Source organism: Artemia sp. Qi Xiang Cuo, chromosome 8, assembly GCF_049724085.1.
Source record: "Artemia sp. Qi Xiang Cuo chromosome 8, ASM4972408v1, whole genome shotgun sequence".
Lineage (NCBI taxonomy): Eukaryota > Metazoa > Arthropoda > Branchiopoda > Anostraca > Artemiidae > Artemia > Artemia sp. Qi Xiang Cuo.
In genome coordinates, this window is record NC_142801.1 from 3,242,988 (window position 1) to 3,256,513 (window position 13,526).

Genomic DNA, 13,526 nt, shown 5'->3' on the forward strand with positions numbered 1-13,526 from the left:
TTTTTCCCCCTCTAAACTCCAAAAAACCACAGTTTAATATCGTATACGCAATGAAAACCTTGCTATCATTGCCTGCTCTATAACAGTTAAAACGTGAAAAACGGGTTTTAGCATTGCCTAGTCTACAGCAATTGAGCCGAGAGGCCCATTAAATGGGATTGTACCGAAAAAATTAGTTTTTTTTAATTTAATTCCCTCCAAAGTTCACTGAAGAATTTTTTTTTTGTATTTAATTGAAACTTTCAGAATTTGATTTAACAGTGAAAAAGGGCATAAACAGCAAAGATTACATGTAGATACAAAAGTTTAAATTTCAATAGTAAACAAGGTTTAATCATTTTTGAAAATATTGATGTTTATTTATGATAATAATAAAGTTTCGTTCTTTGGAAAATTTCAGAATTGCCTTAAATCCCTTTTTTAATGAAATTTAAAAATTCAAATTGTGTACATGCAGAAAAATGGAAACAAGAAAAAGTAAATCTCTTGAAAAGTCTATAATACTCTGGTCACACGGATTCCATGATCAAGAAAAAGTTGAACATCTTTTAAGCAACAACAGGTTAACACTGACAGCTCTATTTTGAATAAAGATTAACCATGTGTAGGCTAGGCTATACATGCCAAGAGTGTAATACCCTCCCCAGGGGGGTGGGGTAATTTTATTTCTGATGTAAATGAGAGATAAGTTTAAACTTTCCTTCCACCCCCCTAATATGCAAATATTTGCCTGAATTGGAATATATAGGGGTGGGGGCTAGGATTCATTTCGGACAAAAATGATTAGTATATGTGTAAAGAGCATAAAAAAAGGCATCAAGTGGTATATTCACTTTAGTTGTAACTCACTAATATTATTTGGTGAATATTTACCATTTTTCTCTGGCTTTAGTTCTGAAAATGCAGTTCCTGTTATTTGAGTAAAATATTAAGCTAGCCTAGGCTATAGGCTATCAATGTTTTTTTTTTTTAATTTATAAAATGTATTTGCATATCCTTAAAAGCCTTATACATTGGATTGAGGAAATCTGTGAAGATGAAAAGAATTTTTTTGTACATTATTTAAGCAGAACATCTATTTTGCAAGGTTTCAGTTTTATATAGGCCTAACACAGATTTTTAAGGGTTAAGACCCTCAAGAGGGAGAAAGAGTAGAGGTACATACTTCAAAATGCCTTCCTGGGACATACTTTAGCCTGTAGAACCATCCATAAAAGTTTCATTCTACTAATTTAAACCCTTTCCATGATAGCCAGAAGTAGCCAAATTAGAATTTTACCATGTTTTGCCCTAATTTTGAGTTTTCAAACTTTTTTCCATTGAATTTATTTTTTGAAAATGTAATTTTGATATTAGTGTACAGCAAGGTCAATTGAGAAGGAAACATTTCAAGAAAATTATTCTTACTTCATAATATGTAGAAAAATTGATAAATTTAGAGGAGTTCAGATTACTGACCTAGCTAAGAAATAGATGAATCTTTAGAGTCAGAATTCTATCCTGAACCAAATATAACATTAATTTGTCTCAGAAATTAACTTTACTAACCCCTGCTCCCCTAATGTGCTAATATATACCCTGAATTGTATATAGGCATTGCTTTAATACTTTGTCCAGTAGAAGATTCATTAGGGCCATTATTTTGCTCTAAGATCTTACATCTTTCTGGACAGGTTTCCATTCTTTTGCTCATCTTTGCTCTAAGATCTTACATCTCCCTGATGTTAGTGAAAAGTCTGAAGAACACCATTTTTCTGCCATGTAGAACAATGATAAGAGAACTTTGATGATATACTCTTCATTGTTCTTAGACCACAGGAGCATCTTCTTACAGACTCTAGCATTAACGTTTTGTGTTGTAGCCTTCATCATGATGTAATTTTTACTACTGCCAGAGCCACAAGAGGCCGGCCATCCGTTGGACTAGCTTGTGTTTTTAAGCACAATCCTAATTTGGTTTCGCTGGTGATTTTTTACTCGGATGAGTTTTTTTTGGCTGTTTGTATGGGCACTATAGTTTTCATTAAGTCTTATCTGCCTTATGATGACCGTTCCTCTAGATTGATGGCTAGATTTGCTAAAGCCTGTAACACGTTGAAGTTTCTAGTGGAAAAAATTCTTTCTATTTCTCTAGATTATATGATCATTGGTGACCTCAATACAGATGTAAATAACTCATCAGTGAGATGTGATTTGTTGTTGGATTGCCTTCCATCTTATCATATTATACCCAAAAATCATCTGTATTCTTATATTCACCATTCAGGCAGTAAGAGCAATATTGATCACATTATTTGCTCACCTAGTATTATTACATCAATAGTGTTTGTACATGCTGAAGAACAAGACTTAGACCATCTCCCTATCTCACTTACTCTTATGCTGAATTTAAACCCTGCAAGTTTCTGCAAAGTACCCCAGTCTTCAAAATGGTTTGAAAAAAGTAATTGGAAGAAAGCTGATGTTTCTCTTTATGCGTTTACACTAACAAGGCTGCTGTCTGCTATACGAGTTCCCTATCATCTGCTTCAGAGCTCTATACAAGGGAATTGCAAAAAGGACCTGGATTGCTATTATAATCAAATAATTAAATGTTTAAAAGATGCCAAGGCAGTTGCAGTGCTGCTGCAATGTTAGACATGGTACGCATAAACCTATTTGGTCTTTAGATCCTAATTTAAAAATGTGAGTAAAAATCCAATAATGAGTAAAAATCCAATAATGATAATATTAATGGCTGCTTATTAGATTCTGCAAGTTGTCAGTTTTTTTTTTTTTTTTTTTTTTTTTTTTTTTTTCCTCCTCTTTTCCCCCTCCTTTCACGTTATTTTTTTTTTTGCTCTCGTTTCTTTTAAATTATAATGTGTTACACTGTAATTTGGTAATTTTTTATTTATATATTGTCTTGTGTTGCATTTTTTGTGTTTTTCCTTGTGATACTCCACATATTGTACCTCTGTATAGTGTGGGTTAAAAATAAATAATAATAATAATGAGCAAAAGAACAGCCTTATTGCATATGTACTATGGATTAGGCATATAATTATATTTAAGTTAATTCTTAGAACCATGGGCACATTTGAAAAAAAAATCTAAAACATCTAGAAACTATTTTGAAACAATCATAAATATTTCCTTAAGCCAATGCCATTCCTAAGAACACAGTGCTCAACTTTTGATAGATAAATATACAGCCAATTGTATATAGCCTGAGTTTTCACTATTTGTTCAATAGTAAATACTTATACCAAATTGATGGCAATAATGCCTGATGATAAAATATGCCTCATATAATAGTCTCATAGACAAATCAGGCATTACAACCATTTGTCTTTAAAAAAAGATATAAGGGCTGTATAGTTAGATATATATATGTATCCACCAGTTGGGGGGTGGGGTGAAAGTGAAGCAGTGTGGTTTTGGGAATGAGATGATGAAGTATTTGTGATTATTTTGAAGTAACTGGTAATTGTTAACATAATAGGACTCTTTAAGAAACCCTAAAAAATTCTGAAAACTCCTTTAGGAAAATCATAGCCTAAGTAGCATACTTACTTGTCTCATTCCTGAAAGTGAATTGCTTCACTTTCCTCATGCCTCTGTTAGATAAATACACTGCCATGAGCTTAACTTTAGAATTTTAATGGGGGGGGGAGAGGAATATTCTAGGGTCTCTTCCCTGAAATTTTTTTTAAAAAATGCAAGGTTAAACATTGGCTTTTTTTAAGCTGTTGAAAAACTTATTTTGAGAAATAATTTTATAATGGATACCAAAAACAAAACAGTAAAACGTAAATATAGAGCAGGCCTGTCCTGAGTCTTCAGTAGGACATTTTTCTTCAGGTAGTAACAAAGAAAAGTTACTATTTAGCAAAGAAGCTACTTGGTTAATTAAAAAAAACATTACACAGTGCATAATAAACAATACACACACCATCAGACAAACAGAATTAGGTTCAAGGGTGGATCCAGGATTTTTTAGGGGGGGGGCGCAGAATAGGTTGATCAAATAAAGAAAAATTAGGGGGGGGGGGCGCAAAATAGGTTGATCCAGTAAACTTGCATTATGAGCAAGTTTAATTAATGCAAACTTGAGTTAATTAAGTAAATTACACTACTTTAGACTATGCTAGGGGGCGCCCCCTGGATCCGCCACTGATTAGGTTGGAAGTCCTGCTAGTGAGCTCATCTGGTGGTGGATGCTCACCAGCAGACTCTTGGCGCCCAGCATCTGTTGTGCATGTCTACTTTTGTACACTTACCTTTCCCTGTCAAACTTTAAACAAAATTAGCATTATTGTAATTTTTGCCATATCAACTTTAATTTAAAATATACTTCTAAACCTACTTCAATTTATGTTGTGACAAAAAATGTTCCTGGTAATACATGAACCAGTTTCTCACTAGCTATCATTTTTAAGTTTGATGAATTATCTAGGATACATTATCATAGCTTCCAAAGTATAGGGGGGAGGGAACTTGCATTCATAATAAGAATGCAATAAAATATTTTTTAGGCCTATATGTATACACATGCTCTCAATTGCGTTAAGCTTAAATGGTAAAACTAGATAATTGGTGTTTTGGCATCTTGCAAAGGAGCTAGGGTAGGTGATTGAAAATTTTGGGGATGAATCCAGAACTTAAGTTATTCTTAAGGACGGTCTTTTGAAGCTCCTTACAGACAAATTTTCCCATTCATTAAGTCAAACTCATAGGCTGTACCAAGTGAAAGAAAAGAAATGACAAAAATATTTACACATCCCTCATTATTAGCTTATAGCTGGTAAAACAATGTACAATGGAAGAATGTAAAATCCTAATTCTTTGAGTTAAGATTCTACTTTGATCTATCATTTACTTCAATAATACTAAGCAAATAGTTTAGCCAACTCTTTCAATGATGGTGATTTATTTATCACTGGGTTGTTACTATTTCACCACCCAAGTTTATTTGTTATCCTGCTGATTATAAATCTTCAGTTAATGTTGCCCTAAGGAAAACACAGCAGTGAACACCCTTCTCTATTCAATATATTTATTTATATATACTATCTTTATATGATAAAATAAAAGTTCAAAATAGGGATAAAATCCTTTTTAATAGACAGTGTATAGAAAATTCACAAAAAATACCAGATATTTTGGTCAGATATACAGTGACTGTCATCAGCAGTAAAACTCAGTTTTATTACTGATGACAGTCACTGTATATGTGACCAAAATGTCTGGTATTTTGTGTGAATTTTCTATACACTGTATCTTAAAAAAGATTTTATCACTATTTTGAACTTTTGTTTTATTGTCATGGAAAGGCAGTGTGGTCTCCGAAATTATCTTCATCTTTATATGTGACTAATAATTGTGTATGTGTGTGTTTTTTTGGGGAAAATTGGTATCTTGGGATATTCTCGCATAAAAAAAACGATCTAGATAGTTCAGAAGTCTGAGAAAAATCGTTAAGAGCCTTAATTTTGGTTTTTGCAAATGATGTCACGCACTATGTTATTACATAATACAAGCATTTCTTAAGAAATCATATAAGCATTTTCTCATATGATGTTAGGCATAGCATAATTAAGATTGTTGAGTATCCAACGCATCAGTTAATTATATAATATAATGTCTGTTGGAAGGGCCAGAAAAACGAAAATTTGCAGTTGCCATTACTATAAATGATGGTTCTTTGGAACCAACACCTGAACTAACATGTCAAAAATGAAAATGAAGAGCAAAGACACAGGCGCTTAGAACATATGCGAAAACGACAATTACAGCGTGTTAAAAATGAAAATGAAGAGCAAAGACACACGCAGTTAGAAGACATACAAACACAAACAAGTGAGGGAGTCAAAAGTAAAAATGAAGAGCAGAAAGTAAATAAAAATCACCCTGGACAGCAAGAATCAAAATGTATCATAATTGAAAATGATAGCAATGATGATAGGGTTTGAGAATTTAACATGGATAAGGTCATCAATGCCTATCCTACCTTTGTTAAAAAAAAACAAAGGTTCAGCAATATGTATTTTATAATGACAAAAGATAAGCCAAGGTGTAACAAAGCAAACAAATTGATGATGATACCTATGGTGATTGAGTTTTGGATTTTGACATGGGTAAGGTCATCAATACCTACCATGCCTTTGAAAATCAAAATGTGGACTAGATAAATCAATGGAAGAAAAAGAAGTTTTTGTCTCATCACCTGAACAATTAAAACAAGCAAAGGTTTGGCGATATTTCTTTGATAATGACAAAAGACGAGCCAAGACAAAAGAAGAAATTTTCATCCCACCACCTGAATAATTAAATGAAACAAAGGTTTGGCCATATGTCTTTCATAATGACGCAAAACAAGCCAAGGCAAAAGCAGATGCTTTTGTCCCACCACCTAAACAATTAAAAGAAACAAAGGTGGTCGTGAATGCCTTCCATACCTTGTAAAATCAAAAACTTGGACTAGATAAATCGTTAGAAGAAAAATAAGTTTTTGTCCCACTACCAGAACAATTGAAAGAAACAAAGGTTTGGCGATATTTCTTTCATAATGACAAAATACAAGCCGAGGGAAAAGTTAAAGGTCCAATAAAAAAAAAAAATAATTATTCAAAGACACCATTTCTAATTTAAGGTCCATTTAGACGTCATGACATCAAGAAAAGGCTCAAATTGTCTGCGTTTAGTTTTTGTCCCACCACCTGAACAATTAAATGAAACAAAGGTTCGGCGATATGTATTTCATAATGACAAAAGACAAGCCAAGGCAAAAGAAGATGTTTTTGTCCCACCACCTGAACAATCAAAAGAAACAAAGGTGGTTATGAATGCCTTCCATACCTTGTAAAATCAAAAACCTGGACTAGATAAATTGTTGGAAGAAAAAGAAGTTTTTGTCCCACTACCATACCTGAACAATTGAAAGAAACAAAGGTTTGGCGATATGTCTTTCATAATGACAAAAGGCAACCCGAGGCGAAAGTTACAGGTCCAATAAAAAAAATGCAATTTTAGAAAAACACCAATTCTAATTTAAGATCCATTTTGGACGTCATCACATCACTAAAAGGCTCAAATTATCTACGTTTAGAAGACAAGAGACAGTGAGAATCTATACATAGAAACCTGCGTGCCGAGTGCTGTGGTAACAAACTGTAAGTAAGGAGCGACCCAGCTCATTGGTAACCAAAAGTCTAAAAAACGGAATTTTGATACCAATAGATAGATCAAAAGAATCAAATTTTTATGCTGATTTCAAATCTATAAGTTTCATAAAATTTAGTATAAAACCCGAAAAAGTTACGAGCCTGAAAAAATTTGCCTTATTTTTGAAAAAAGGGGGGAACCCCCCCCCCCCCCAAAAGTGGTTTAGTCTTAATGAAAATCAAACCATCAGATTCAGCGTACCAGAAAAGCCTACTGTAGATGTTTCTAGCTCCTATCTGCAAAAATGTTTTTTTTTTTCTCCCAGGGGTGACTGTATCATTCCAGTAGTCCTAGGATATCGTGAGAGGGCTCATTTGAACGGAAATTGAAGTTCTAGTGCCCTTTTTAAGTGATCAAAAAAAATTGGAGGGCAACTTGGCCCCCTCCCATGCTCATTTTTTTCCCAAAATCACCCAATAAAAATTTTAAGATAGCAATTTTGTTTAACATAGTCAAAAATTTAATAAATATGTCTTTGAGGGTGACTTAATCCCCCACAGTTCTCAGGGGAAGGGCTGCAAGTTATGAACTTTGCCCATTGTCTACATATAGAATTGATTATTGAGAAATATACAGACGTTTTCAGGAGGGATTTTTTTGGTGGGGGGAGGGTCGGAGGAGGATATTTCCATGGAGGATGTTTTCTTGGGGGAAAGGAAATTTATATAAAAGGGGTACGAGATTTTCCAACATTATTTAAGAAACGATCAGACATTAGATAGAAAAAGCGATTTTTTTCAACTGAAACTAAGGAGCAACATTAAAACTTCAAACAAACAGAAATTATTACGTATGTGAGGGGGTTCTGCCCCTAGTCAATACCTCGCCCTTTACGCTGATTTTTTTTTTAGTAGCCCTACTTTCAAAAGAGCTATTTATTCTAATTAAACAGCCTTTGTGATTCGAACAAAATTTGAACTTTAGCGTAAAGAGCGTATTGACTAGGGGGCGAATCCCCTCATATACGTAATAATTTCTGTTCGTTTTAAGTTTTAATGTTGCTCCTTACTTTCAGTTGAAAAACTGAACTTGTTTTGTTTTTTTAGTTGTTCAAAGGACATACTTTTTCCAACCATTGAAAGCTAAATCATGTCATATTGTTTGTATTTGGTTTAAGCAAATGTACCTTAAATTAGAAGTAGCGCCTTTGTAGAATAACAACTTTGTAATTCAGTCACTTAGTGTTTAAAAAAAAATAAAATATATAGCCAATTTCGAAGCTGGGCACCAGCACAGCTATGCGGCAATCCTGTATATTTTGATTCTCATTGTTGCTTGTCTTTAAACCACAACCTATTCTTGATATTGAGACGTTACCGTAGGTTGGATTCAACCACCCTGGGAAAAAATTTTTAATTTCTCTTATTTAGTTCGGGACCTATTTAGTTCGTGTTTTTGGTCAGAAATGTCAATGTGCAAGTTATAAAAAAAAAGAAAAAAAAAGGTTGCCGATTTCGAGGCCTGGCCCTGGTCCAGCTACGTGGCAGATTTGTATCTATTGATTTTATTTTCGCTTGTCCTCTAATCATAGACAATGTGAACCTCTTCTTTATTTCATGGCATTACTATAGGTACAATACAACCACCCTGGAAAAATACAATTTCATCCTTAAAGTTGTAACCTTTTTAGATCGTTTTTGTGGCCAGAAATTTCAGTATGCCAGTTTTAAGAAAAAGACTATGTACCAGATTTTGAGGCTTGGCCCCGACACTCGACATGCGGCAGGCTTGTGTACATTGATTCTCGTTGTAAGCAGACACCTCCAAATGAGTCACCTTTTGTTTTCTACTCTTTCTTTGGGAAAATGTATGGTTCCACAGGGACTTCATATAACGTTTAAGGGTCCCAATGATTTGTAATTAACAGTTGCATAGTTTATGGCATCTTTGTAGGTTTTTGATGGGTTTTGCACCATATTTTGTTGGCGTCGAAGATTATGATGGTGTTGTTCCTCTACCATAATATTTCTTTCTTCTTCGCTTTCAGTTGAAAAGCTGAATTTGTTTTGTTTTTTTAGTTGTCCAAAGGACATACTTTTTCCAACCATTGAAAGCTAAATCATGTCATATTGTTTGTATTTGGTTTAAGCAAATGTACCTTAAATTAGAAGTAGCGCCTTTGTAGAATAACAACTTTGTAATTCAGTCACTTAGTGTTTAAAAAAAAATAAAATATATAGCCAATTTCGAAGCTGGGCACCAGCACAGCTATGCGGCAATCCTGTATATTTTGATTCTCATTGTTGCTTGTCTTTAAACCACAACCTATTCTTGATATTGAGACGTTACCGTAGGTTGGATTCAACCACCCTGGGAAATTTTTTTTAATTTCTCTTATTTAGTTCGGGACCTATTTAGTTCGTGTTTTTGGTCAGAAATGTCAATGTGCAAGTTATAAAAAAAAGAAAAAAAAAGGTTGCCGATTTCGAGGCCTGGCCCTGGTACAGCTACGTGGCAGATTTGTATCTATTGATTTTATTTTCGCTTGTCCTCTAATCATAGACAATGTGAACCTCTTCTTTATTTCATGGCATTACTATAGGTACAATACAACCACCCTGGAAAAATACAATTTCTTCCTTAAAGTTGTAACCTTTTTAGATCGTTTTTGTGGCCAGAAATTTCAGTATGCCAGTTTTAAGAAAAAGACTATGTACCAGATTTTGAGGCTTGGCCCCGACACTCGACATGCGGCAGGCTTGTGTACATTGATTCTCGTTGTAAGCAGACACCTCCAAATGAGTCACCTTTTGTTTTCTACTCTTTCTTTGGGAAAATGTATGGTTCCACAGGGTATTCATATAACGTTTAAGGGTCCCAATGATTTGTAATTAACAGTTGCATAGTTTATGGCATCTTTGTAGGTTTTTGATGGGTTTTGCACCATATTTTGTTGGCGTCGAAGATTATGATGGTGTTGTTCCTCTACCATAATATTTCTTTCTTCTTCGCTTTCAGTTTTGACGCGTTCATAATTTTGCTCTCGCTTTTCCTCTAACAGCACAGTTCTTTGTTCATCACTTCATTTTAACACGTTTTGATACTTGCTTTCTTGCTATCGCTTGTAGTTCTTGCTGTCGCTTATCTTCTAACTGTATATTTCTGTTCTCGCCGTGGCATATCTTTTTACCACATATTTCTCCTCGCTGTTGCATATCTTGTAACTGCATATTTCTGTGTTTTTTACTTTTGTTTTTGGCTTGTTTAATTCTTGCTGTTGCTTATCTTTGAACAGGATATTCTTTGATCTTCAATTTTGTTTTAGACTTGTTTAATTGTGGCCGGCGCAAGTATCCTAATTGTGTCTCCCTACAGCTTATCTTCTAACCGCATTTTTCTTTTAACCAGATATTTCTTTGTTCTTCATTTTCAATGTTGATTCAATGAAAACACCTTTTGCAAAAAAAGACTCATTACGCTTCGTATTTATACTTAGCTATGTTTTTTTTGTAATTTTGCCTGGATCATAGTCACTAAATGTAATACAACCACTACTGAGGCAAATATGACGTATGTGTGCTCTCTTAGCATGCAACAGGTTTGTATATATTTGATTTTCTAATTATGTGTAAACATAATTATCCTGTTATTTTCTAATTTTAAGCCATGAGGTGTCGAATCAGCAATTTCAATTGTAGTTTTGATTCATTCAAAATCATCTGTAATTTTGCATGACATCGTAAATACCAAAACACTTCTTTCCTAGCTATCCCAGTTGTTATATTTTTGCTTTAATGACATTGCTAGATAATTCAGATAAACCAGGAATGTTCCTCTGAATATTGTCTAAAATATCTAAAGTACGTATTGGCATAATCATTGTTTTATTCTTTAGTATTAGGTCATAGGGTGGCAAATCAGCAATTTCAGATTCTGATATGAATTAAATTCCTCCTTCCTTATACATGTGCCAAAAAAACAATTCCTTCTTCGATTGTAATTTCTGAAATATCGTAATTACACAATATCATAATTATTGTGTTATTCCTTAGTTTTAAGTCACATTTTCGTTTGTAATTCAATGTGATTTTCGCTGTTTTTTCTATGCCATTTTCTTTGGCTGTTTCAGAGTCATTCTCAATATCTCCTTCTTTTTTATTCTTTACAGACACTCCTTATTCCATTGTAATTTCTGAAATATCTTAATTTGATAATAGCATAATTAAGGGTTTATTTCCTGTGAATATTCAGTGAAAGAAAGGGTTCCCCAGGGTAGTGTCTTGGGACCTACGGTTTTCCTCGTCAACATAAACGACATGGGAAACAACCTGGCAAGCCCTCTACATCATTTTACCGACAATACCACGACACAATCAGCCGTCCCAAAACGCGAAGACCCAACATAAGCCTCCTTTTCCTTACAAACTGATCTTTTTAAAATAGGAAAGTGGTCTCTTGCATGGATGATCAACTTCAATGCGTCAAAATAAAGGAGCTTCTCATTACCTGATAAGAGAGAGAGATATTTATTTCAAGAAATTACTATCACAAGCCCTGAAGGGCCGAAATTCGAATTTCGAAGTCCATAAAAAAACAAACAAGCAAGAAAATCATAACAAAAGCACAACAACTAAAACATTGGCATCCAATGCAAAAAAATAAAAATAAATAAATAATTAAATATCGGAATGCTATATGATTCCTTTGTCACTTATATTACAAACTGCAAAATGGCAACTAGTTAAAAAGCTGAAAACTGATAAAACTGAAAAAATAAATAATATATACATTAACAAATGTTAAAAAAACAACATAAAAAGGGGATAGGCAACCAAAAAAAAACAAAAAGAGGGTAAAAAGAAAAACGAGCTGTTTCTTTTATTATATAAGAGAAAAGACAAAATTTATGTACAATTTAACCACTATTTATTATATCAGTAAAAAAAAGGGATAAAATATTTCTTATACCGCAAGGTAGTACAAAGAATGGGAGATAAGGTGGGGATAGGCTGGGACACAGTTTGTGGAGGACGATTTCTATCAGGTACATGGTATTCAGGGAAAAGGTTTGCAGTACGGGGGTTCAAAAGTGCCAACTTACCAAAACGGAGGAAAAAATTATTTCTTCGTCTCTCGAGGGTCTCTAGGTTTGAAATATTTAACAAATGCAAATATGGTATCTTGCCCTCTTTAAAAATAATTCTTAGAGCTCTCTTTTGGACATGTTCAATTGTTTGTGTTGCTTCATTTGAGAGGCTAGGGTGCAAAACAGGACAAGCATACTCTAATATGGGACGCACAAAAGAAATGTATACTTGTAGTAAATGTGATTGGGGGCAACTGAATTTATTTAAAAGTTTAAGGAGGGAAAGCGAGGAGTTTGCTTGTCGTAGGATATTATTTATATGGGCATTCCATTTCAAATTGGAAGAAATTGTAACACCAAGGAGTTTAAGAGATGTGACAGAGGTTTCAGGAGGAATAGGAGCAAGAAAAAGGGGAGGGGATTTAAAGGAAACTTACTGAGACTATTGTGGATTTAGAAGGGTTAACTGTCATGTCAAGGGAAGAGGCCTCACAGGCAATATCTTGGAGTATGCCCATTGGGTTGCTAAAGATATTTTTATGACATATCTCTAAAACTGTCAAAAGTTGATCAAAGGTGCCATGTGAACAACACAGTTTAATTTTCAAAAATGAAACTACAAAGAGAGTCAACGAGCTTCGTCTACTGGGGATTCATTTCTCCACCAATCTTTCTTGAAATAACCACCTTGATTGGGTGAAAACCTCCTGCGCAAGAAAGCTGGTAGCTATTCTTCCGCTGCAAAGACCTTCTTCCATCCAGCTTGATTATCCCACTCTGCATGTCCTGCATCAGACCTATGGCTGAATATGGATGCTTGCTATGTGCTGGTGCTCCAAAAACACTGTTGGCACCACTCCGAAAGATCCAAAATAGGGCAAATAGGGTGGGCTGCGCCTCCACACATGACTCGCTCCAGCCTCTAAATAAAAGGTTTCATGTAGCGTCAATGGCCGTTTTCAAAAGGGACATGAATTTGCCTCTCTCAGACGAGCTGTCTTGCATTGTCCCCTCCCCCTTTTGTCTCGCTGTCAAGGCAGACACGAAGGCACACTGCTCGGTCCAATTATGTAAAGAAGGCCACGCCAAGAACCGAGTACTTGATACTTGAAGGTCAGCTTCATCTGGCGTTGCACTTCTATCTGTAATGATCTTCGTGGAGATATTATTCCTGCACATCCCTCTGTTGACTCCTTCAAAAGAAGGTTCATCAGACATTTAAAACATCGAGGTTTTGGAACGAGGTAGTTGACTAGCGGCATATCAGATACTTTCAAGTAACTGGCGCTGTGAA

The 13,526-nt window shown here is 34.5% G+C and overlaps 1 protein-coding gene across 1 annotated transcript in view; it reads left to right on the top strand.

The window, feature by feature from the left end:
- The first annotated feature begins 414 nt into the window (after positions 1 to 414).
- LOC148949074 (uncharacterized) overlaps positions 415 to 13,526 on the top strand; it is a 121,554-nt gene continuing 108,442 nt past the window's right edge. The window contains exon 1 of the mRNA XM_089092814.1: positions 415 to 562. Coding sequence (XP_088948940.1) covers positions 462 to 562 — 101 coding nt within the window. The 5' untranslated portion in view covers positions 415 to 461. The remainder of the gene's footprint in view (positions 563 to 13,526) is intronic.